Consider the following 23277-nt stretch of genomic DNA (forward strand, 5'->3'; position numbering starts at 1 on the left):
TAATAGCATTCTATTCAGATTTCTTTGGTTTATATTGTTTACGATTTTAGTATAATAAAACTAATCGTGTTTTATAATAATCATGTGTGGGCAGTACGTAAGCTGAAGTTTAGTTTTAAAAGTTGTGTATTCTTTGAATTAATCAGTTTTATTTATTCAATATACCCAGTATTAATTAGCTAATCCTGGGTAATAGTTTTATTTACAAAGTATTTTGCATGTTTGTCTTTCTATTATGGTGTATAATATTCTATTTCATAATACCACAACTATTCAGGTAACCATTGTTTTTCATGTAAATAGTTAGTTATGAAAAAATATTGCGTAGAAATCGTATTCAGCGAATTTATGACACTTATTACTCGCTCTAATGTTAAGCGTGGCGCTGTAAACGAATCAAAATGTGGCGTGAATGACGTTTCCCAAATCGTCGAATAGGAAGTGAATCAAAGTTTCAAGAAGAAAACGTCATCAGTTTAGAAGAAAATTGTTCAACCAGTCCTATAGACTAGAGGTTGATACAACCTTATATCACTCGAGAGTTTGGCAGCGAAATAAAGGTTTCAACAAGAACTTCGGAAAGAGATTCGTAATAATTTAGCGGTTATTTGTCTACTGAGAGAAAAGTTTGGTACGTAACTTTGTTTTCAAGTGATATGTTATTAAGACATTCAACTATAAAGTATAAACTTAAGAACATCGGGTCTTTAATTGCATTAGATGTTTTTCCGTATTAATTATCTGATACCCAAAGAAAAATCAATACACCGTGGTCTTGTTTGTTAAGTGTATTGATACGATTGTAGTCATTCGTTGTGGGGAAACATAAAGCATGGGAAGGTTTTGATTTGTATCTGCTTCCTAGGTGTTAATATACACTTTTTTAATACTATAGGTCGTGTTGACAGTTTGTATGAAAGATATCTTTCGTATGATGGACTGTAGTGCGTGTAGAAATTAATGATGTTGAAATTTTTTAATCAAAAGAGATGCAGAATTTTTTGAGATTATAAAAATTAAAAGAATGTGGGAAAGATGGGGAAAATGTTAGAACCAAATTGTTTTTAATTCATTATATGCATGCTCATAGTAACAGAAAAAATATAATTGGGAAGATGAAATCAAATGTTTTCTATACACTTAATTTAAAACTTCATTAAAGCCGAACAAGTTTCGACGGGATCTACGTCGTCTTCAGGAGTTACAAGACGTACTTTTGCTCCTTTTGTAACGTCTTGTACGTAACTCCTGAAGATGACTTGCATCACGTTCAGACTTTTTGTCATTTTAAAGTGGAAACCACGTGACTTTACTAAAGTTTTAAGTAATGTAAATAGAAAGTGTTATTTTAATTATTTATAATTTTAAATATTGCACGAGAACTATAGGAAGAAGATAGGGCAACGTTCTGTTGAAACATGTTTGACCTTCCCTCTCCCACAAACACAAAATAAGTCCATCCATTATGCTTATAAATCGTTGTTTGCCAACTTATTGTTAAGTAGAAAAGTTAACAGACTAAACATTAAACACCAAGGTTAGGGTTCTTTAAATGAATGTTCAGGTAAGAGATCCTTCATCGTATTTTACGTAAGCAGATCAATAGAATATAATAAGTTACTTTATTACTGCTGTAGTGAGAAATAAAATGTAAGGAGTCTAATTAAAGAAAAGTTTGCAAAACTCCGTGAAATGTAATGAAGACTATCATGGATTTACCAGAGGTAAAGGTTGTGTCACCGTTTATTTTCTGAGAATGTTGCTAATTATCAGAGGCAATGAGTTATGGTGTTCTTAGATTTTGTAAAAGCTTTTGATAAGGTGAAACAAAATCCTAGTTAAGAATAGGACAATTTTATGGACTAGGGAGAAAACTGATTAAGTGGTTGGGGGGGGGGGTGACGGCAAAAAGGTACGATCCAGTCAAAATGGACCCATGTTAGTGTGTGTGTGTGTGTGTGTGTTTTCTTACAGTAAAATCATATTGGGCTATCTACTAAGTCCAGCAAGGGGAATTGAACCCCTGATTTTAGCGTTGTAAATCCGAAGGCATACCGCTGTGCCAGCGGGGACCCCTTATTAGTAGTGGAGTACCTCAGGGGTCTGAACTTTAACCTTATTTTTTTATTATTATTATTCCATTAATGTTAGTAATAAGAACATAATTAGTAGAATTCATTGATCACATGAAATTGAGTATTTCTAACACTTTATTGAAAATGTTGGGGTATTGCATTACAGATATTAACTTGTTGCTCACGGCAAAAAAGTAAAAAAACAGCCCAAGCAGATTAAACATTACCCAGTATGTTTGTTGGGCTGGTCGCATAGTTGCAGAATAGTTATAATGAACAAAATAAAAAGCGACGAAAAGTTTGTTTTTGTTGTTTTTGTATCAAGTTAATATTCGAGTTAGATTTAACGATAAGATGTAACAGTGCTCGGGACTTTACTGTATAACGTCACAGGTGGTTCTAAAATATTCATAGTTTTAATATACTTTAATGTGGTTTCGCAAGATAGAAGATAGAGACAGTAGGGAACCTCGTTAATCCAGTTATATTAGGTTGAGGAATAATTCGTGAGCGTTTTTTCAAGCTAAAAATATATATTCATAAATGAAACGCTTTCGCAAAATATTTCATGTCATTTGGTAGATAATTTTTTGCTCTAATAGATGGTGTGTTTGATTTTCATATGTCTTTAATTTTTGCTTTCATTTTCAGCTCATTAAATGGAATGTCAAGCATCGAGCATTTTCGATACCATCTGCTTTTCGCATTTAATTTCTTGCAATTTCGTTTACAACAATGCATACTATATACCTAGGTATTACATGAAAGAAAGTATCATAATAAATGTTTTGGGTGTAATGTGTTCATGCATTGAAGTATTGTATAGTCTTGCATGTAATGCTTGAATGAAATTATTTAAAAACGCTCACGAATTATTCCTCAACCTAATAAATTAACTATGACTCTTTTAAGGTAGTCAAAAGTCTCGTCGTCTAATTATTGAACTAAAGAATTTTTGGGCCTTGTGTAACATTAAAGCTTTTGCTTCTTCTTTAAGCTACACAAATCATGTAATATTTACAGTTTGTAGTGTAAATATAAGAACAGTTATTAGTATTATTGCATCGTTGTTTATTTCATGCTTAACGTCAAGAATAGTGTTAGTACAATTAGAGGATACAAATATAAGGGTAGGAGCCATCTTCAGTTAAGACAGTTTTGGTTTTGTTTTGTTTTGAATTTCGCACAAAGCTACACGAGAGCTATTTGTGTAAGACTAGAGGAAAGGCAGTTAGTCGTCACCATCCACCACCAACTCTTGGGCTACTCTTTTACCAACGAATAGTGGGATTGACTGTAAGATTATAACACTCTAACGGCTGAAAGGGCGAGCGTGTTTGGTGTGACGGGGATTCGAACCTGCGACCATCAGATTACGAGTTGAATGCTTTAACCACCTGGTGTAATTTTTAATGGATTGCCCTGAAATTTTGTTTGTGAAATAATGGCCCAGTAAAGAACATCCATGGAAAATGTTAGTTAGATTACTACATTTCGAGTTACAGAAAATTGAAGATTGCTAAATTATCACTCCTATTAACAACACAGTGTGTTCTGCAGGTTATTTTGACTGCGCGACACACTACAGTGTGTCTTGATAATCAGTTAAATCATTTGACGATAAAATGACTTGAATTCGTCGAGAAGGAAAAATCTCTCTCCTCAGTAGTTTCTATTTGGCTAGAATTTTAGCAGGTGTAAGCTGGCAAGCCTAATACCAAGATAACTTCAAGTATTTTTTTTTTTTAGGATGAATTTCATTATTTTCGTTAAACGTTAATAGTATCGCATGAAGATTTAAGTTGAATGCCTTAACCACCTGGGCATGCCTGGCCCAAGACAGTTTTGTTTTTCAAATTGGATGGTTGGACTCTGTAACGGGTTGCCATCTGGTGTTAGAGGAAGTAAATTTAAGAGAAAGCTTTAACTGTACGAGTAATAAAGGCTGACTAAAATATTTGAATTATTGATTTAATAACACTATGTAACAAAATTTTTACTGTTTTTGTTCCTGGGTAGAAAGTGTTATTTTCCTGTTGCTTATGTTTAAAGTAAATGGAAAAGACCTATTTTTCTCTTCCAACTTTGCTTTTGTGACCTGGGAGCGTATAACGAAAATATGAGACTAAATTTGGGGGCTAATGCATGAACTTATTTACATTAGTCACAAATCTTGAAATACTACTCACTTCTAAACATTTTTGTATAACTTTAGTATAAATACATGTAAATCTTGATCAGACCTTATGTAAATTAAAATGTATAAATTTGCCCCTTTTTACATAGAAAATGGGTTAATTTCTAAATTTCATTATCCAGGTCACAGAAGCAAAGTTTGAAGGGAATAATGGCCATTTTCTGTACTTTTACAACATAAGCAATTAAGAAATAACACATACCATCGAGGAACAAAATTTGTGTTACGTAGTGTAATTTTAATTTAGACAATGTTACAACCGAGATGTGCCAGTATGATTGTGTACTGTTCATTTTACTAATATTCTAAACACCACAAAAAAAGATGAAATAGTCATCCTTTGATTGTATACAGACTGTAAGAGACAGTTAGTTATTTAGGCTATAAAATACTCGGTCATTTGTCGTCTTCACAATTATTTTCATTTAATTTTGTCTTACTACTCTTTGAACCGTGTCTAATCCTGAGTTAAAATGACGAATCGCGTTGAGACAATGTAACCTTCAGTTACAAAGATGAATCACGTGATTCGTATCACTTCACGTACAGGCTTCGTTGAGCAATTTTTACTTTTTTACATTTATTTTCATGTTTTGCCTGACAAGTTTATTTGTTGTATCGTACAATAATAAAAAGATACCTATGTAAACAAGAAATTTAGTACTTGTGTTTGCGCTGTTTTTCCGTTACGTGTAAAATCACCGTGTTGTCAGCTGATGATGAGAAAATTACGTGAAACGGATATACACACTTTCATAAATTGTAGAAAACTTTAAACATGGCCTGCATTTAGTGTAAATATTTTATTAAGGTTAGTATTGAGGCCAACTGTAACTGCTTTTACATTATTAAGGCATTTTCGGTAACTGAAATTTGACGCACAAACAGTTGTTAATTTCTGCCTCGTCTGCTTTGCTTCTTTATATTTGACCCTGAATTTGACTGATGTTGTCAACTCGTAGCAGTCGATTGTCGTAAACATCAAATAAACGTTCAAAACTATCCATTAAAGAACATTTAGTCTTTGGCCTTGCGATTGAATGACATTTTGTGTAAAACGTTTATCAAATTTAAAGGAACCCGTTTGTCCAAAGTCTTCGGGAACTGGATTTTCTGGTGGTACTTTCTTGGTGTGTGTTTTTTCCATGCTATTACACCACAACAGATACGTTTTACACGAAATTATTCAAAACCTGTTTGTTGAACATCCGAGAGATTATTTCTTTAATTTTCCAACTGTTCCCACACGTGAATTACCACATTAGCCTTAATCATTCCATTTCTGTACAAGTTTATACAGCTTAGCTAGGGTCAGCAACCTTTTTAGGACTTCAAGTAAGGATGTATAAATGTGTAAGCGTAGTAATTATTTCTGCCCTACACGAAAGTACTGTAAACCTTCATGAAATCACACAAGTCAATTTGCAGTACAGTCTAGAAGTCAAGCATATGATTAATTACTAATAATTTGGAATATGAATTTTGATATGTTCCGTACGAATGTAAACAAGTTTGTTTACTGTGATACAATAAACCTGAAGTTTCCTTTAACTTCAAATATTTCTCCCATATGGCCGTTGTTTACATCGTAGTGAGCCGGGAGAGGGGGGAAGTATAGTTATTTGAGAGGGTTGCGCTGCTTCAGAGCCTCGCTCAGATTAACCGGTTGAAGGTCATGTTACCATCAAAACATGCAAAAACTGTAATGCTTGCACGTATAATTTTAAGGCCATAGGAACAACCATTTAAATAGATCAGTTGCTAAGCCACTTTTTGGGTAAGGCGTGGATTGGTGGTTAGCGTACATGCACTGTGAATCTGAGAATTTGTGGTTCGTATCTGGCTGTCGCACGATAACGCTCCCCATCGTGGGGCCAAGAATGTGATACAAGAGTGACTGTGAAATCCCACTTTCCCGTCACACAAGAATTTGCGGTGAATTCTTGTGACTAATTCCAATGGTTATATGAATATTAAATTAGCATTTCTGTTCGGTGTTTGGCTTCCCTTTTTCACATTCTGTAATTTTTTTCCGATTGTGGATGAATCATTCATTTTGTTAGTATTAAAATCTCCGATGTTTATCTAGTACCATCCCCCCCCGTCCACTTTGTAACCCTTAAAATCTGGGTTCGATACCTGCAATAGATATAGCTCATTGTACACCTTTGCGCTTAAACACAAACCCGTTTAGTATCAAGTAACGTGGGTTAAACATGTTTAACTGTGACAGTTCGACAGAAGAGAATAACATCGTCAACTGCCAATTTATACCTCCATTAAGCACAAATATTTGTAACGATTTGATTGCTTAGTTTGTGTATAAAAAATGTAATAACGCTAAATTGATTTTGTTACTAATCGATCCAGAATTCCAGTATAGTGTTAATCAGTCACGACCAGTTTCTCCGGGTTTCGTGAGTCCAATCTTACATTTTCTCCTATAATATTTCATCTTTTGATTGCCCGTTTCCATTTTAGTTGAATTCATTCACTAAACGTAGGCGTAAATAGCTCTTAAATTTCGCTACTTTTCTGCTGTATAAAAGCCTGTCGCGGAACGAGCTTTTATACCAATGATTCTTTCAGCACCGCGTGAAATTAATTTGCCATTTGTTATGAAAAGCTTTTTTGAACGATGAACTAGTATTCACAGGAAAAGTAGTTTTGGAACAACTATTGTAACAATGCAAATAACGTGATAAAGTAACTGATTAGTAAATGCTGGGAATACTAATTTAGATAAAGGAGGTTCTGTTGCTGATAGGTTTTGTTTTTCTTATGTTAGAAGGCCCCTTATTTTTCTTGTTACCTGTTACAATTTCAAATAGCCTTAAATTGAACTAAATGATAAATTTAGAATTTAAATAAAAGTCGATATGCATAAAGCGTATATTTGCCAACAATGTTGATGCACACTTTTTTAATACAAATACATCTTAATATACAAACAGTAACACAATTTACGTAACAGTGAGTGCAAATAATGATTTATGTACAAGATTTACATACTTACAACCTATTGAGTTCCCTTTCTGGTCTAAAACCTCATTGGTATCTTATCAAGGGTTCACCATGAACATATTAATTTTGAGTTGATGTAGATGCAATTCACATAATAGGGAGCTAGCTGAGCTCTGCGTTCTTCGTTGATCACACGTCGTGTTTTTCGCCGCTAAAGTTATACAATATCTTCATAAAAAAACAAAACTAATGTCCAGTATGAATCTGCTTACGTTAAATGGCTTGTAATGCTCGAAATTTATAAACGTTTCGGATGAAATATCTGAAGTCTCCGATTAATGAGCATTAATTACAGGCTTGTATTATTACCAACTGTAGTAAGCCAATGATATACTCTCTTGGTGCGTTGCGTTGATTATATTCATAGGCGTGAGAAGAATTTCTAGAAATTTTAGCCTGCACAACAGTATAGATACCAGTGTTTATGTACATGCATACATTGATTCTTGCACTCGACAGTCTTCTACAACTTTATGAAATAGACGTGGGTTCCGCCATACAGATTTAACACGAGTTGTATACATTTTTAAATATAAATAGGCCCGGCATAGCCAGGTTGTTAAGGTACTCTACTCATCTGAGGGTTCCAGGTTTGAATCCCTGTCACACCAAACATGCTCACACTTTAAGCGTGGGGGCGTTGTAATTTGACGGTCAATCCAACTATTCGTTTGTAAAAGAGTAGCCTAAGAGTTGGCGGTGGGTGGTGAGGACTAGCTGCCTTCCCTCTAGTCTTACACTGTTAAACTATTGATGGCTAGCGCAGATATCCGTCGTGCACCTTTGTGCGAAATTCAAAACGAACCAAATAAATATAAATTTTATTTAAAAATTGATAATAAAATAGATGTAGTATATCCATATCATTCTTTTGTCTGTTTACAAGTTGCAACTCCTATTGGAAGATTTACATTTGATAGGAAACCAATGCCTACCATTTTTATGGACTTTTTTACTTGTAAGTTATATAAATTAAGTCACAGTAGAAAAACTTCAAATATAACTTTCTACACGTCTTTAAATAGCAAATTGTTTTCCCCTCTTCAATTCCCGTTGGCCTCTGCCATGTATTTTAATTTAGCTGGCTTATGGTAAATTGTTATGCATGCCGTCATCAATCGTTATGTACGTTCTGGTAATAGAAGATCATCATTTTATTGGTACTTTCGTTCCACAAATAGCGATTTATGTCATTTACAAATTGAGTAATTTTTGTTTCGCGTGTTCTAAAACTTGCAAAAGACTAACCAAGAAACAACAACAACAACAACAAGTAAAATTACTTTTTCTACGTAAAATGCATAATAATTTGGTGTATAAATCGTTTTAAAAATATTCTAGGATTAATTGAAGTCAGTTTGTAAAACATGCATCCCTTAACTACTGGGTGGCCCGTAAGCCCCTACCCATCCATATGTTATCATGTTACATTCAATTACGCATGTATTATAAATTTGTTTCTTTTTTTTCAGAGAAATGTGGCCGATGTAAGCCCATTTACACTTGAAAATGTCTCGTAGAACATATATCGTCGCATAATATTATGCAGCGAGAATGAGGGACAGCACACAGATACATAAGATATATGGATAAGTAGGGACTTACAGGCCACCCTTATGTAAGCACGCACTGGCTTTATTTTAATTGTGCTAGATGCTTTTAGGACAGTCTAATATGATGGAAAGCAAATACGCTTATAGATAGAGATCACAAACATGTACATAAATCTAAAAATATAGAAAAAAAAAAAGGATGGACGTTTTAGTGTCATTCTTTACCGACAGCAAAAAGTATTTGCTGTTAAAAATTAGACAGGATAAGATTAGTCATGTGATTGGTTAGGGAAAACCTAAAAATGCAACAATACTTTCAGGAAGTTGTCAGCTCTAGAACTGCACCACCGGAAATGCTCCCATAAACAGACAGTGTGGGAAATGAGAGCCGATGTAAAGGATGTAAGGATATGACAACTGAGCTTACTAATTAAAACTCAACCCCCGTTTACTACCGAGCAATAAAATAGTTCTAAAATACGCCACACGTAAAAGCAAACTTGAGAGTATATAGCTAAACTTTATAATATGAATAGTAAAGTTTTTTGTTTTTTAATCTAAAACTTATTGAAAATATTTGTGATAGTAAACGCTGTAAACTGACTCAGCATTCTACCGTGGACGATTTGATATTTTTAGTAGGAGCCACAATAGATGCTGTCAGTTCTTATTCGAAATTGTTGTTAACGGTTTGGTAGTTCCTATTGCAGTCCATGTTGGTTGAATTATTAACATTCTATATCCTTGGTTTCATGGACACTATCGACTCTCAAAATGCTAATATATTAAAACATTAGATGATTTGTTGATCACTTATTTGCAATACATTATGTAAATATAAGTTAAGTGATTTAATAAAATTGAGCATGTGAAGGATATCAACTTTTAATAACATGAAAAATTTCGATTGTTGCTTTGTTTTTTTAGCTGTGCATTTTCTGGCTGCTGTGGAACTTTGTCAGAACTTAGTTTGAGTGGAAAATCTGCATTAGGACGGCTACGAACAAGGAAGACCCAGCAGATTCGTATAATTTGAAAAAGTGTTTAAAAATATAAAGGAAGTTGTACCCCTTCACTTTTATTTCGGGGAAAAATGCATATGCACGCAAAGTATGCTGCATATAAATACAGTAAAATCTAAAGCGAAGTCGTATGGGATCGAGTAAAATTTGAGGCTTAGACAGGGAACATGCTTTTCCTTAATTATATATAATTTTTGAGCGGAACGTTATATTTGCTTGAATCAAAGGAAGTAATACATTTGTGAATAAAGTTATTGTGCTGTTTATGCTATATTTATTAGAATAAGAACAAAATACATTCAAAATGTACACAAGTACATAATCTTAAATTTATTTGAAGAAAGTGTCCAATTTCAACTGTTTCATTTTTTTAATGGGTTTCTCATGCGGTTAAAAGAGAACACCAATTCTATGGCCTTTTCATGAAGTTCATTTTCCCCATCAATTTTCCATACAACTTGATAGCGTTAATATAACTGAACACTTGCGATGAAGTAGAAATTTCTATTTCCTTACTATCGTTTTTCATTTTGTTCATCTTCTGAATCTCTCGCACTGTTATCGTCTTGCGGTTCTTTTATAGATTTAGATCAGTTTCACGAGTTTCTGTTAAAACATTCTTGTCAACGTTCACAAAACTCTCGGCGTTCACAGAATCATCTGCATCAATCTTAATCACAGTTTGGATTTCACTAAAATCATCATGACAAACAACTTCTCCACAATCTCCGCCGTTATCAAAAATAAATCCAGAGTTTCGAAAACACTTTATTGCGCATTCATCTTCTACGCATTTGATTGAATGACATGGAAATACAATTGCATCTAACACGTCAATTTTCATGGTCATTTCAGATGCTCCCTTACCGTCGTCCATGTTTGCAATAATATGCTGAAGGATCAATATTCTGTATTTCAATTTTATAAACTGTATAATTCCATTATCTATTGGCTGTAGAACTGATGTTATACATGGAGGTAGAAAGACTAAACGAACATTTGAAAGTTGAACTCTTGGGTGACAAGTTGCATTATCTAAGAAGTAGAATATATTTAACCAAAAATACTTACTGTAACAAAATGTCCGAGAATTTATTAATATTTTAATAAATTGTTTAATTAATAATTTGTTTATATTTAAATAAATTATTGATTAAGAAATTAATATTTAATCATAACCCTTTTCTCCGCCTTACTTATGTCCTAATCCTACCTGGTGATAGATGAGGTAGGTGAAAGATAGTTTTCCGTCCGCGTTACGCAGGTTCCGCTATATAGAGGGCCTTTTATAAGAGAAATCATAAGATAATGCTGCAAAATTTTGATATTGTTATAGTCAGCCATTCATGTATTTTATTCAATAATTGCCTCATCCTTGGCCGGTTAGATCAAATATTCTTTTATAAATACAGTAACGTATGTATGTTTTTTTCTTATAGCAAAGTCGCATCGGGCTATCCGCTGTATCCACCGAGGGGAACTGAACCTCTAATTTTAGCGTTGTAAATCCGTGGACATACCGCTGTCCTAGCAGGGGAGTAACTACAGTGGCATATCTTGTGAATATTTTTACCATTTCTGTAGTTTCGTTTATCAAGTTATGAAAGGTATTTAATTAGGTAGAAGTATAAGAAAGTTGCTATGTCAGCATGTCTGTAAGTGAAGGAAAACATGTCTGCAAAGAATATAGTTGTTCTAGAGGCTTCTATTGCATTAATGATGAACAGTAGCGAAGTGCTCACTGTTTAAAAAATACATAAAGAAACACCGTTGTCCGTTTTTCCTTGTCATTTGGCAAAGTAGAATATAAATATTCTCGAACACCCAGTTGGGATAGGACGTCTGTAGGTGCCCTCTACTATAAACTGAATACTTGTTTGTTTTCATGTCATTTTGAATTTTCATTCAAAGGTGTATTTGTTCTAGGTTCTTTTCAAGTGATGGGGAGAATGGACGGTGCAATATTCGATGACACAGATATAAGTGAAGGAAAGGTTGTGATTTATTTGTAAGTATTCTTTGAGGAAATAAAAATTTCAAGTCATTTTTTTATATAAATTATTAATTTGTATTTATAATTATTTAGGTTTCTCATGAGACAGTTTCAAAAACTGTAAACTCTTCTGTACACAGTTTTGGGTAATTTAGAATTTTGTCATTTTGGAGAACGTCGGTCGTTTTTTCTGCAGGCTTATGAAGCTGTATGAACATTGAACATATGTTAGTCAGTGATATATTTTTGTAACTTTGATTATTAAGTTATTTAAATAAATATACGTACACAGTAATTATCTTTTGCTACTTAAGCATTAACATTTTGGCGCAAATTAAAAGTGCTTGAAAGAAAGATTAATATTAGTAGTGCAAGTCTGTAAACTAACTCTCCGGGGGAGAGGGGGTAATTTGTGTGGCACATCTTAGTAATGTGCGTTTGAAAAATAATCTTCCAGGGGAAAAGCAGTTCTAATGTTTAATTTATACGTAAGCCATGTGACTTTGTATTAATTATTTTTTTTTTATGCAGAGGAATATTTGGTGTGATTCTACTGCTAGTATGTGTCATCTGTTACTGTTGCAATAAGAGAATTTACGATGACGATTTTGATATCTCACACGGTGGACCTGCGGGAAGTTCCAACGTACAAGAACGTCGGCATGTATGTGTAGTTTGTCATGTTACATTAGCAAATCTTCGGTTTCCAAAATCTGAGGTTGCCTCTTGTATCTTAGTAAATGCATAAAAAATTACCGTAAAGAACATATTTTAAAGAAATTTTCACGTGTGTGAAAAGTATCTGTATCAAATCATTCATGAGAGTAAAATATGAAGGATAATATGTAAAAAAAAATCAGTTAATGTCTCGTACTAGAAAAAATGTTATTAAACATGTTAAAAATGCCGTATTTAACGTCGGTGCAGTCGGGGTAGCACATCGATGGGCTCCCAAGGTAATGTAAGAAAACATTGTTTCTAAACCCATAGCTGGTCAGTATGGACGGTCCTTTTAAGAAAACTGCATTGATAGTTTGCAGTATTAAAACACTTCTGGTTCTCAACCATAAATCTCGATTGGTTACCAGTAGGACCACATGTTCTATGATAGTGAGGAATTTTGTGGTTTTGCCTGTTACAACGCTTTGTGTAAAGATTTACCGACAAAAACTGAATGGCATTATTTGTTATGCAAAATACATAGGAAATTTGAACAGTGATTTGTGGAATTACAATATTAACAATGCTTAACAAGAGAAAAAATGTAAGACCATATTCTATTTTTTTTAAAAAACAACTAATTGAGATCTACAAGCGATTAAGTGCATAAATAGGCTGGACTCTAGAAAAAGTATTTTTCATACCAGTGATTATAGTAAAACAAATTACAGCATGATGTTGCTTAATTTGTATAAAAGATACCAGACCCATTTGTGTAGGAAGCCAACTTGTCCCTGTAAAAATGCACAACAGTTAGGAAAATTACTCTTGGGAAAAGAAAAATAAAACTTTGATCCAGAACCCAAATATTTTCATTGACCCTGTGTGCCTGTGGCTAACATTCCCTTGCTTTACTTAGTGAAATACACCTTTGGCTTCTCCTTACATTTAATTTGCTCACTACAACTCTGAAATCCTGGTTGAGTGGGAATTTTAAGCTTTGGGAAAGAACAGCTTAACAAAATATACAGTACTATTTAAGGTGAAGCTGGAAGACAAGCAACATGGAATAAATCAGTCAATTACCAGTTCATAATAAAGTTAAGGCAGTTGTAAAATTAGTTACAGTACTTGTGACTTTACATAGAAAAAAATTTAAAATAGGTTTTGGATTGTAAAATCAAGAGAAATTAAGCACAGATCCTAAAAGGAATGTGCAAATTAACGTATGTGCTATTTCTTTGTACTGCTTACAAAGCACTTCTTTAGTATTTAGTTATATAACCTCTTGAAAAATATTGATTTAGTTGTTACAGTGTCATCTATGAAATATTAACACCAATATAAATTTGAATATTAACTTCATAAATTTGTTAATTAATTAACCTTTAAAGATTAAAAACATAGTGTTATGAAACAATGTACAGATTCTCTATTAATCAAAACTACCTGTTATTACAGATCATGACAATAAGTGGTGCACCACCTGAACCTGTGACACCATCACCTCCCCCACCTTATGATGATGTTATCAAGAAGGGAACACCTTTTCAGTTTGATCAGAGTCCTCCATCTTATGAAGTTGCATTATCTTGGCAGAATTTTCCATGTGTTCACAACTTTAGACTTGAAGAACCTTCAATTGTACACAGACCCCAGTATCAAGTATTACCAACCTTGATACCCTCATGATGAACCATGGTTGTGAAGAAATCTGAAGATACTTGACACTATTTACTGGTGATGCATCAGATCCAATTTTTTAGAGGATTTTGGTGAGGGAATGACAAAATAGCAGCCATCCTTAATCCACCAAATGTGAAGACAGGATAAAATAAATGCTTGACAGAAACAACATTGCATTACCTATAACACATTGTGATACAGTTCTTGTATCATTAGAAACTAGTGACTTTTATAAGTATTTTACTTGCTCCTAGGAAAGATCAATCTATTTTTACTCTGACACCCATATGACAAAGGGATAAAAATAAAAGAAAAATCCACATTAATTTGAAATTAAGTTTTTTTAAGTTATTCAGATGTTCTTATCATTTGAAAATTTTGTAATTAGCAAGTGTCCTTACACTTGCTTTATTGTCTTTTTTTTATTTACTCGTGCTTTGTTTTTTAAATCTTACCGGTTTAAAGGCATCTAGTCATCCATTAAATTAGTCATTTTACCAGGTACAGAGGTTTTCAAAGGTTATTTAGGTATTTTATCTTTTATGAAAAGACTAAGGCTATTAGCCACATTTTGTTGAGATAAACATTGATTGCATATGCAATTTAACTTTGAAAAGCCTATACAATAAGAAACGAGTGTTTGAGTATTGGCATTTTGATTCTACAATACTCTTTACATTGTGTAATGCTGATTACTTGACATTTTCATTCCTTGTTCTGGTACTACATTCCAATGTTATAAAACTAGTATATACTTTTCATTTTACTATGTAAATTATTCTGTCTTCTAATCTTGATTGACTTAACATACTGGTATTTTTACCAAGTTATTATGAATATACTATTCCATAAACATGACATTGATTTATGACTGAAAATGTAAGATGTTTCCAACTGAAGACAATGACAAAATAGCCAGATTTGTGATTAAAAGTTCATTTTCATGTGTCATAAATTGTATAAATCATCTTTCAATAATTGGAAAGCACTGGCTTTTTTTTTTTGTCATACTTGAATTTTTTTAGATCTATGTGACAAAGATTTAAAACAAATCTAAGTGTTTACAAACATGAAAGATATGTACTTCAATCAAACTTCGTACGTAGTATTGTATTATTTTTGTGGAAACTAAAAACTTTATTTTTCTTGGGCTTTAAACTTGTTAAAGTATATATTGTAAAAAAAAATTAAATTATAAGTGTAAATGCTGTATTTTTTCATTAAAATAAGTTTTCTAGTTTCTGTGTTTCAACTTGTAAAACTTATTCATACTTGCACCCAGTTCTTTTACAGCCCAAAATTTAAGAAACCCCAGTGTTAAACAAAATATTCTAGCCTGAGTTGGTTTGAGCATGGTACATCAAAATCCCCCCCTTCATCTATTAGTAATTGCTACTTTCAGTGTTTAAATACAAGACAAATCTTATTATTATTTTCCAAAATGTCAAATTCAAAGCATAATTACTGTGATGCACTGGTGTAAAACATCGAAGGTGATGAAGCAGTGAAACTATTCAGCCTAGAAATCTGATTTAAAACTCATACCTTACTGTAGATGCTTTGTTTTTTTTCTTGACTATTTTCAATTAGAAGGAGCCTACATCACCCTCAGGAGGCCAATACAAAAATTGTACTGACTGCACTATTACTATGGCAACAAAAGTACATTTTGCTTCTGTTTAGTAGCCAAGGTAAGCTCAGGTTTCCCTGTAGTTTTTTTTTTCAAAACTGAAACACTCATCAGCCTTAGGATCCTTGCATGTTAGTTACAAAGGGAATAAAAACCCTGTATTGAAGTGTTCTGCGATTGTTGATGTTGGTTAAAGAAATAGAATTATATAATCTGATATTATAGGGCCTATTTTTCCAAATAAGGAAAACTGAGAAGTATTATGTTTATAATGTGATAATGTAAAGACAGTTTACACAAAGAACTACTGAGATAGTTTTATTTACTAGTATGGACCTTTGGCTCTAAATCTTAGGTGATATTTTACATCTAGCCAATATCATGTGACCACACAGTTCATGCTAGTTAAAACATTAAGTTACCATTGAAAATTAGAATGCTGAAACCATGAATACACTGCCATAAGAAAGAAAGAAAAAACTTTGAATGCACCTATATAAGGAATATATTGTAAAAGAACCAAAAACAAAAACTAGCCATGTGAAATTAAGTTGTAGTAAGTCTATAAAATTGCATTCACTCCTGAGAAATAACTTTCATGAGTATTTATACATGTTAGTTGGTTTGTAGGCTTTTTCAAGGAACAAATAAGGGTATGCTCAATAGGGATTATATCTAATGGCCTGGTTATATGGGAAGAGTTAAAGCACTTACCTCCAAGCATTTTTATGACTCTTGACCTGCCTGGTAAGCTGGGTATAAGTGTATACAGGTAGGATGTATTCAAGAACTTTGATACACCAAACAACAGTGACTGTTTTTTCTTATAACTGGAGGCTGCCTATGTGACACTTTACACTGTGAAAATGTTACTGTACTGTTTTGTGGCTTTTGGACACTTTGGTGATAGTTCTCGAAATATTGTTCATAAACTGCAGCTGCAATGACCATCTAAGAATGGTGTGAATGTGGATTCACTGAAAAACATTGTTTTAAATGTTGTCAGCCCATGATATTTCTTACAATAAAAACTTTCCAGTTAGCTGCTCTTAATGTTGTAGCATATGGTATTAATGCACACCAATACCAAAAATAGTGCTTATTTGATGTTAATCATTCTTCAAAAGGCCTCTACATTGGGGTTTGAGCATGTGTTCAGAAACTGGTGATGCAAATGGAATTGTCACTTTTTATAATATAGTGAATGGTACTGGAAGTAATTTGGTAATTTCCCACTGAGTTTGACCATCCTTCCATTGTCCAACTCTGTGATTTTATAAAAATATGATCAACACCAAGAATTCTCTTTGTGGCATAGCTGATTTTATACTGTGGTCTATGCTGAAATATGCCAGTTATGCCTTGGATTTATTTGTACCTGATGTAATATAGCTGCCTGATCTGTTTTCTCACAGATGCCTGTGTATTTATTGTTAAGCTTCATCTACACAAATACACACTAAGTGAATTAATAAAAAATATTATCCTCTAACAATGTATTGTTCTCATTCACAGGTAAACTTAAGTTGTAATCTGTGTGGTACCACAAAGTATCCCTAGTACGTTAGGTGAGTGATTATAAAAGTCAAATTCAATCTCTTAGTGTGATTAGTTGAGTGATGCTTACTGGCTGCCTTCTATATTGTCAGTAGTTCACAATTAGAGATTATGGCAAATAGCTTTAGTAGTTTTGCTATAGTTATAAAATAGGAACTTGGAATTTCTTACTGCAAGAACTGTGATAGTACCATATGTGTCTGTTGTAAAGTATACTATAGCCTTCTAGATTCATTTTGTCCTGATATTTATGGTAGTCCCTGTCTGTTTCCAGAATACATTATGGTTAGCAATAGTAAATCTACTTCAGTGACAAAAAACTGTATTCATATTTCATTAACCAAATGCCACCAATATGTAAATAAGTTATATAGCAGGAATAAAACCATATTACAACAGAAACAGAGTTTCACATTCAGACAACTTTTAATTCTTATTTTACTACGTATAACATTCTAAAAAGCATTTATTTTTGCAACTTACTTTCATGTATAATAACAATACAATTTACCTCTTTCAGTTTATATTTTGGGAGATATCTAACCCTTTATTGTGGTTAAACTTTGTATTTGTGTCATTTATAACTACCTAACATACTTTTTAAAATTTGTCATCCATTATAATTACCTATTGAAAAACATACTATTCATAAATAACAAACTTAAGGCATTTCTCAATCTGTAACAACAATGCACAGTATATGGAGTGTGTGTGTGAAAAAATTATTAAAATCCTGGTAATTTAATCACAGTTTAAATTTGGTATTTAAGGAAAAAATTAGCTTGTTACCTATAAACTTCCAATTAGCTTAAAACAATAAAAGTGTTTGATAGAATTTAAAACAAGTGAAACAGTGATAAAAAGTGGTGGAATATTAATATTATGTTGAAGTTCGTAACTCCCGATCTCCTAAAGGTAATGGTGGCCGATAGTTTTCTACAATACAGCCATTCAGTTCTCCTTCAGGAGCTTCCTGGCCTTCACAGTAAGACTGAAGCTTACGGAATGCTTCCAGCTAAACAAGTAAAAAGTTTATAGTAAGAAATGTTATATTTAAAATGATCATTTTAAATGTGGTATTCTTAAACAGAATCAGTTAACAACAAGTTATTTTAAAAGTACAGCAATTAGAAGAACAATGGTAGAAATAAATGACAATGTATTGAAAGAAAAAAGAATCTTTACTAAGGCTTAACAACAAAGTACACGAGTTTTGTACATGCACTCAGCTACTAGAAAATTAATGTCACAATGGTCAGATTGTATTTCTGTTTAAGTAGCAGAAATGTAGGAAACAGCTGCTGAAGCTTTAATAACTTCAAACACAAAAGAAATCTGCATGGCCAAACTATGCCAAAATAATGGAATTTGACCATCTGTAAATTATAGCTACACTTCTGAAGGATCAGTCTATATGTCAACTTAAGGAAACAGAGGGGTCTTTCTTAGCTTTACCATTTGCCCAGAAGAATCAATTTTGATAAAGTCATGGAAATGTCAACCTCAACTCGGGCAACTCTCCTAAATATCAAAGTACAGGTATGTAGACAAATCACTGCCAAGATCAAATAGTTAATGACTGGATTAATACTAATTAAATAGTGTATAAAATTTTAAAAACAGTTGAACTTCATATGGATCTTAATGATAGTTCTATGGTTAAATGAGATATTCATATGCTAAAGTTCAAAATAAATTATAATTAACACTTTAATACATACTATACACTATTCAGAAAGACCAAAACTAACATGCTAGTAAGAAGTTAGAAAGAAAAAAAAGATGATTTTAAGGAGTATATGAATTACTGGGTAGTATAAGTACACAAAAACTGTGAAGCTTATTGAATAAGGAAACCCACTGCCAACACTGTACAAAGTGTTAAAGTTTAACACAAAATATATAAGAGCTGTTATATTTCACAGAATTTGCATTCTTATCTAAGCTCATAAAAATCCAATTTTTGGTGCTGCTTCTCAAAGTTCTTTTAAAACTGAACAATCTTTGGAAATGTTTATATTGTGATACTCAATTTCCCCCAAAGCTTTTAATTAGCTATCCATGTTCCTTCACTTGGTCCCAGAAATTTAACAACTAAACAATGAATTTGTTTACAAAAGTAGACAGCAAATGTATTCAAAACTGAAATAAAGATAAAACTTGATCAAACATGATTATTATACTTGCATTTTCTTTAAAATATAATAAAGATATTATAGAACTACATGAAAATTATGAGTGAGAGATTTTATAGAAGAAAAACGTTTTTAAACAATGCAAACCCACAGAAATTAATGTTATTTCTTTTTTCTTTATGCCTTTATATTCATATACAATAGATGAACAGACATCTGTTTTCTAAAATTATACTCTTGTACAATACTGAAGAATTTGTAACTGAATGTAAAGTTTATATTGTGAATGTATAATTCATAAGTTTAATGACATTCAAATGAAAACTGAAACTGTTTAGTTAACCTTTTATGGAGAGTTAATAAATTGTTTTTCCATATTTTATGTTTATTTGCAGACATTCACACGAAGCTACTTAATTATTAAAAGCTATCCCAGCTATTCACTTGACTTTGAACTGATAAATTGGAGGGAGGGCAGCTAGTCAACAACATCTACTGCCAACTCTTGTGCTTTTGGTGTCTGACCAAATAGCAAGATTTGTGTATCACCTTTCTAACAGACACATAGATCCATATCCCAGCACACTATCCAAACAGTTGATGTAATGAAATAAATAATGCTTCTGCACTACATTTAATACATTCATTGCAATGAGTACATGCTATGCAACATTTGTTTTTGTATCACAGTAATAACTTGTTCTAATGTACTTTGAAAAATAATAATATAATTATGAGATACTCCAAAACCTTTGAGACATTACAGAAAATCTATACTTGATACCAGATTAAAAAAAACAAAAAAAACTTAAGATGTGCAAATAATTTATTTATTTTTATGCTATCATACCATATGGGAGCAAGTTGTTCTTCTATAAAGTAATTACATCATTGGTTTTAAGTCAGTATCATTAGTACCTTACAACTGCAAGCTAATTAAGTGTATCATGGATATTAAAAGAGCATACACATACTAAAAACCAGTTATTCTTTCCTCAAGTACAATCTTGGAATAATCAATCAAATAACAAAGCAATAAAATATGGTTTATGTAACCACAGGAAATGTTAAAGACTAGCACTAAGAAATTATTCCAATTTCTCAGTTTACTCCTGGGTTTAGAAAATATTATGTCAGCACATTTCTCTTATATTCAAGTAACTTTAAAAGGAAAATACAAATCTTATATTGCAGTTCCTATTTGATGAAGAATCTTTAAGAGAAATGTAATGAATAACAAATTATTATGGTTCTGTCACATTCCTGTAGCATACACGTTTGTTTTAGAAGTACTAACATCAAATTCAAAACAGGAGAAAGCCCTTTTTTTCCAAGCACATAGAATTCTCACCTGATCTTCCGATACTTGCACAGAGTTCTTGAACACAATCCAAGTGACACTTTCATAACATGGTGGCGTTGTTAACGATCCTGGATATGTCCAGTAGGCTTTGTTAGCTGCAAATGAATATAAGAATTCATAAAGATAAATATACATTGGCTTTAACGAAAATGTAAGCAATGCTTATATACAATACACAGAACAACTTCACAAGACATTTTGACAAAAATCTTGTATGTGAAGTCAGAACACATATTACATCAACTTACACCTACACTTACACTTGCCCCAGTCATGACCAATAAACAAGACTTAGGAATTATGAAAATATAAGTGTTCTTATATCAAAATGCATTTCATTTAAATATTGCTCAACCAACGGTGAGGTTGTAAGTTCTTACATTTGTATAAGGATAATTTCCATTACAATGTTTTAACAGAAAATATTTATGCAAGTGAACATAAAATTGAAAAAAAAACAATAGACACTGAAATTACTAGTGAGACAAAATAATAATTTTTTTAAATGGTTAATAAGTAATTATTTGTACATCAAATTATTATGTAAAACTTGTCTTTGCAGCAAATGATCAGAACAAAGAACCACAAAATCAAATATCTCAAACTGCTTTTTTGAATAATTTATCATAATAAATTGTGAAAAAAAATCTGTCAACGATACAATAGTCTGTGTAGTCTAACTTAGTGTCATTATCTGCTAAGATAAGATTACTACCTTTAATTTACCTTACCAAATATACTAAAATTATGCAAAGGCAATTACATAAATATTACCCTTATTTTCTACTAATAATTAAGCACCAAGTACTAGCTGTGATTAATAATGTAAGTATGAACATGTTTGTTTGTTTAAAGTTAAGCACAAAGCAACATAATGGGCTATCTGTGCTTTACCCACTATGGGTACTGGAACCCAGTTTTTAGCAATATAAATCTGCAGACATACAACTGTGTCACTGCATAAAAATGTATTATACATTTTGCATAATACATTAAAGTTAGCATACCCAAGAAAATGTGCTGTATACATTTAGCATGTTAATTAGAGATGTAATGTAACATAGTGCTGTAGTTTTGATAGTAAAACCTAGAAAGCATTATAAAACAGTTCCTAGTTATAAAGTTCAAAAGGAATTACCAACTTTGAGTTCAAACTGTAACTTAAAAAAAAAAATTAATACAGGGTGGCCATCAGATACAAGATGGCTTTATTAATCCAGACACTTGTGGCCTTGACACCCTAGTTTCCAATCATTCTTCAAATATTTGAAAAGAATGCATTACACAGAAGATTTACAAATATAAACAGGTTATAGACATTTAATAACAAATAATATATAAAATAGTTAATTCTGTCACTGTTAGAGTTAATATAAATGAATATTAACTAGTAGAAGAAAAATAACTAGCAGCTACTTGCTAGTACCTTCATTAATTAAGATCAAGGTCAGAGTTAAATGTTTAACTTTTATACAGCTGAAAATGCAAAGAAATGGTTAAAGTGTTCTTTGATAGATTGTTTTGGCAGAATATTCACAATGAAACTTTGTAGAATGGACGGCAACTGGCTGTTGTGGAAATACAAGTGTAGAGGAAAATGTTTTAAAAGTCTTCCACCTTTTTGAAACATCCTCTACACTTGTGTCTCCACAACAGCCAGTTGCTGTCCATTCTACAAAGTTTCATTATGGTTAAAGTGACTTAAAGAAAACAGAAATTTAGTAGACAATGTTTTGGGCAAATACAATCTGTTGAGTCTCAATGAAGTTCTTTTGGTTGAAACTCTGACCACACACATTGCTCATTTCCCTAAAGCTGGTTTAAACCATTTCTTACTATTTGAAATATTATCATGTTGTAGTTTTACTTTTATACATGAAATATAACTTAGAAAAGTAAGATATTTCACTTTCTTTCTTTTACCTCACCATAGCAAAATGCTACATTAACTAAACGGATATCTTAAAAAGATAAAAATGTTTGAACAAAGGAAAATGATACACTGTTGGATACAGCCTACCAGGAATAAGTGTTGCAGGGTCAAAACTTCCAGGAAGAGAGAGTTTATTGTCTTTATATTTCAGACTGGGCATGAGATCAGAAAGTTTTTTCAGTTCAGGATGTTCATCTCCTACCTATAGACAGATGATAAATATGTTTTTACCTCTTACAATCAAGGTAGAGAGTCTCTGTAAACTACGGTATAAAGAACTTTACATTCTGTGTTTGCATAGATGTATTGTTACTTTATAAATCAACCACAAAGAACTAGAAAGAATGACTGACATATCAATACCACTATTATACCCACACCAATGTTAAAGATAATTTTTTACTTGGTAATTTTTATACAAAAACAAAAGTGTGAAAAACATCACTAGT

At 32.3% G+C, this 23277-nt stretch overlaps 2 protein-coding genes across 4 annotated transcripts in view; one reads left to right on the forward strand and one right to left on the reverse strand.

The window, feature by feature from the left end:
* The window catches only part of LOC143233105 (uncharacterized), a 44803-nt gene extending 29353 nt beyond the window's left edge, over positions 1 to 15450 (forward strand). For 2 of the 3 annotated variants that reach the window (XM_076469011.1, XM_076469013.1), the window contains exons 4-6: positions 11798 to 11879; positions 12396 to 12528; positions 13986 to 15450. In XM_076469011.1, coding sequence (XP_076325126.1) covers positions 11812 to 11879; positions 12396 to 12528; positions 13986 to 14216 — 432 coding nt within the window. In that variant the 5' untranslated portion in view covers positions 11798 to 11811 and the 3' untranslated portion in view covers positions 14217 to 15450. Of the gene's footprint in view, positions 1 to 476; positions 632 to 11797; positions 11880 to 12395; positions 12529 to 13985 lie in introns of those variants that run through there. The other variant, XM_076469010.1, reaches the window with a different exon arrangement.
* Positions 15451 to 17804: 2354 nt separating this feature from the next.
* Positions 17805 to 23277, reverse strand: part of LOC143233104 (carbonic anhydrase-like) — a 28507-nt gene continuing 23034 nt past the window's right edge. Inside the window, exons 5-7 of the mRNA XM_076469009.1 lie at positions 22916 to 23030; positions 20884 to 20990; positions 17805 to 18412 (exon numbers count right to left, since the gene is read on the reverse strand). Of these exons, the coding sequence (XP_076325124.1) occupies positions 18278 to 18412; positions 20884 to 20990; positions 22916 to 23030 (357 nt within the window). The 3' untranslated portion in view covers positions 17805 to 18277. The remainder of the gene's footprint in view (positions 18413 to 20883; positions 20991 to 22915; positions 23031 to 23277) is intronic.

The sequence above is a fragment of the Tachypleus tridentatus genome, chromosome 12 (genome assembly GCF_004210375.1).
Source record: "Tachypleus tridentatus isolate NWPU-2018 chromosome 12, ASM421037v1, whole genome shotgun sequence".
NCBI lineage: Eukaryota > Metazoa > Arthropoda > Merostomata > Xiphosura > Limulidae > Tachypleus > Tachypleus tridentatus.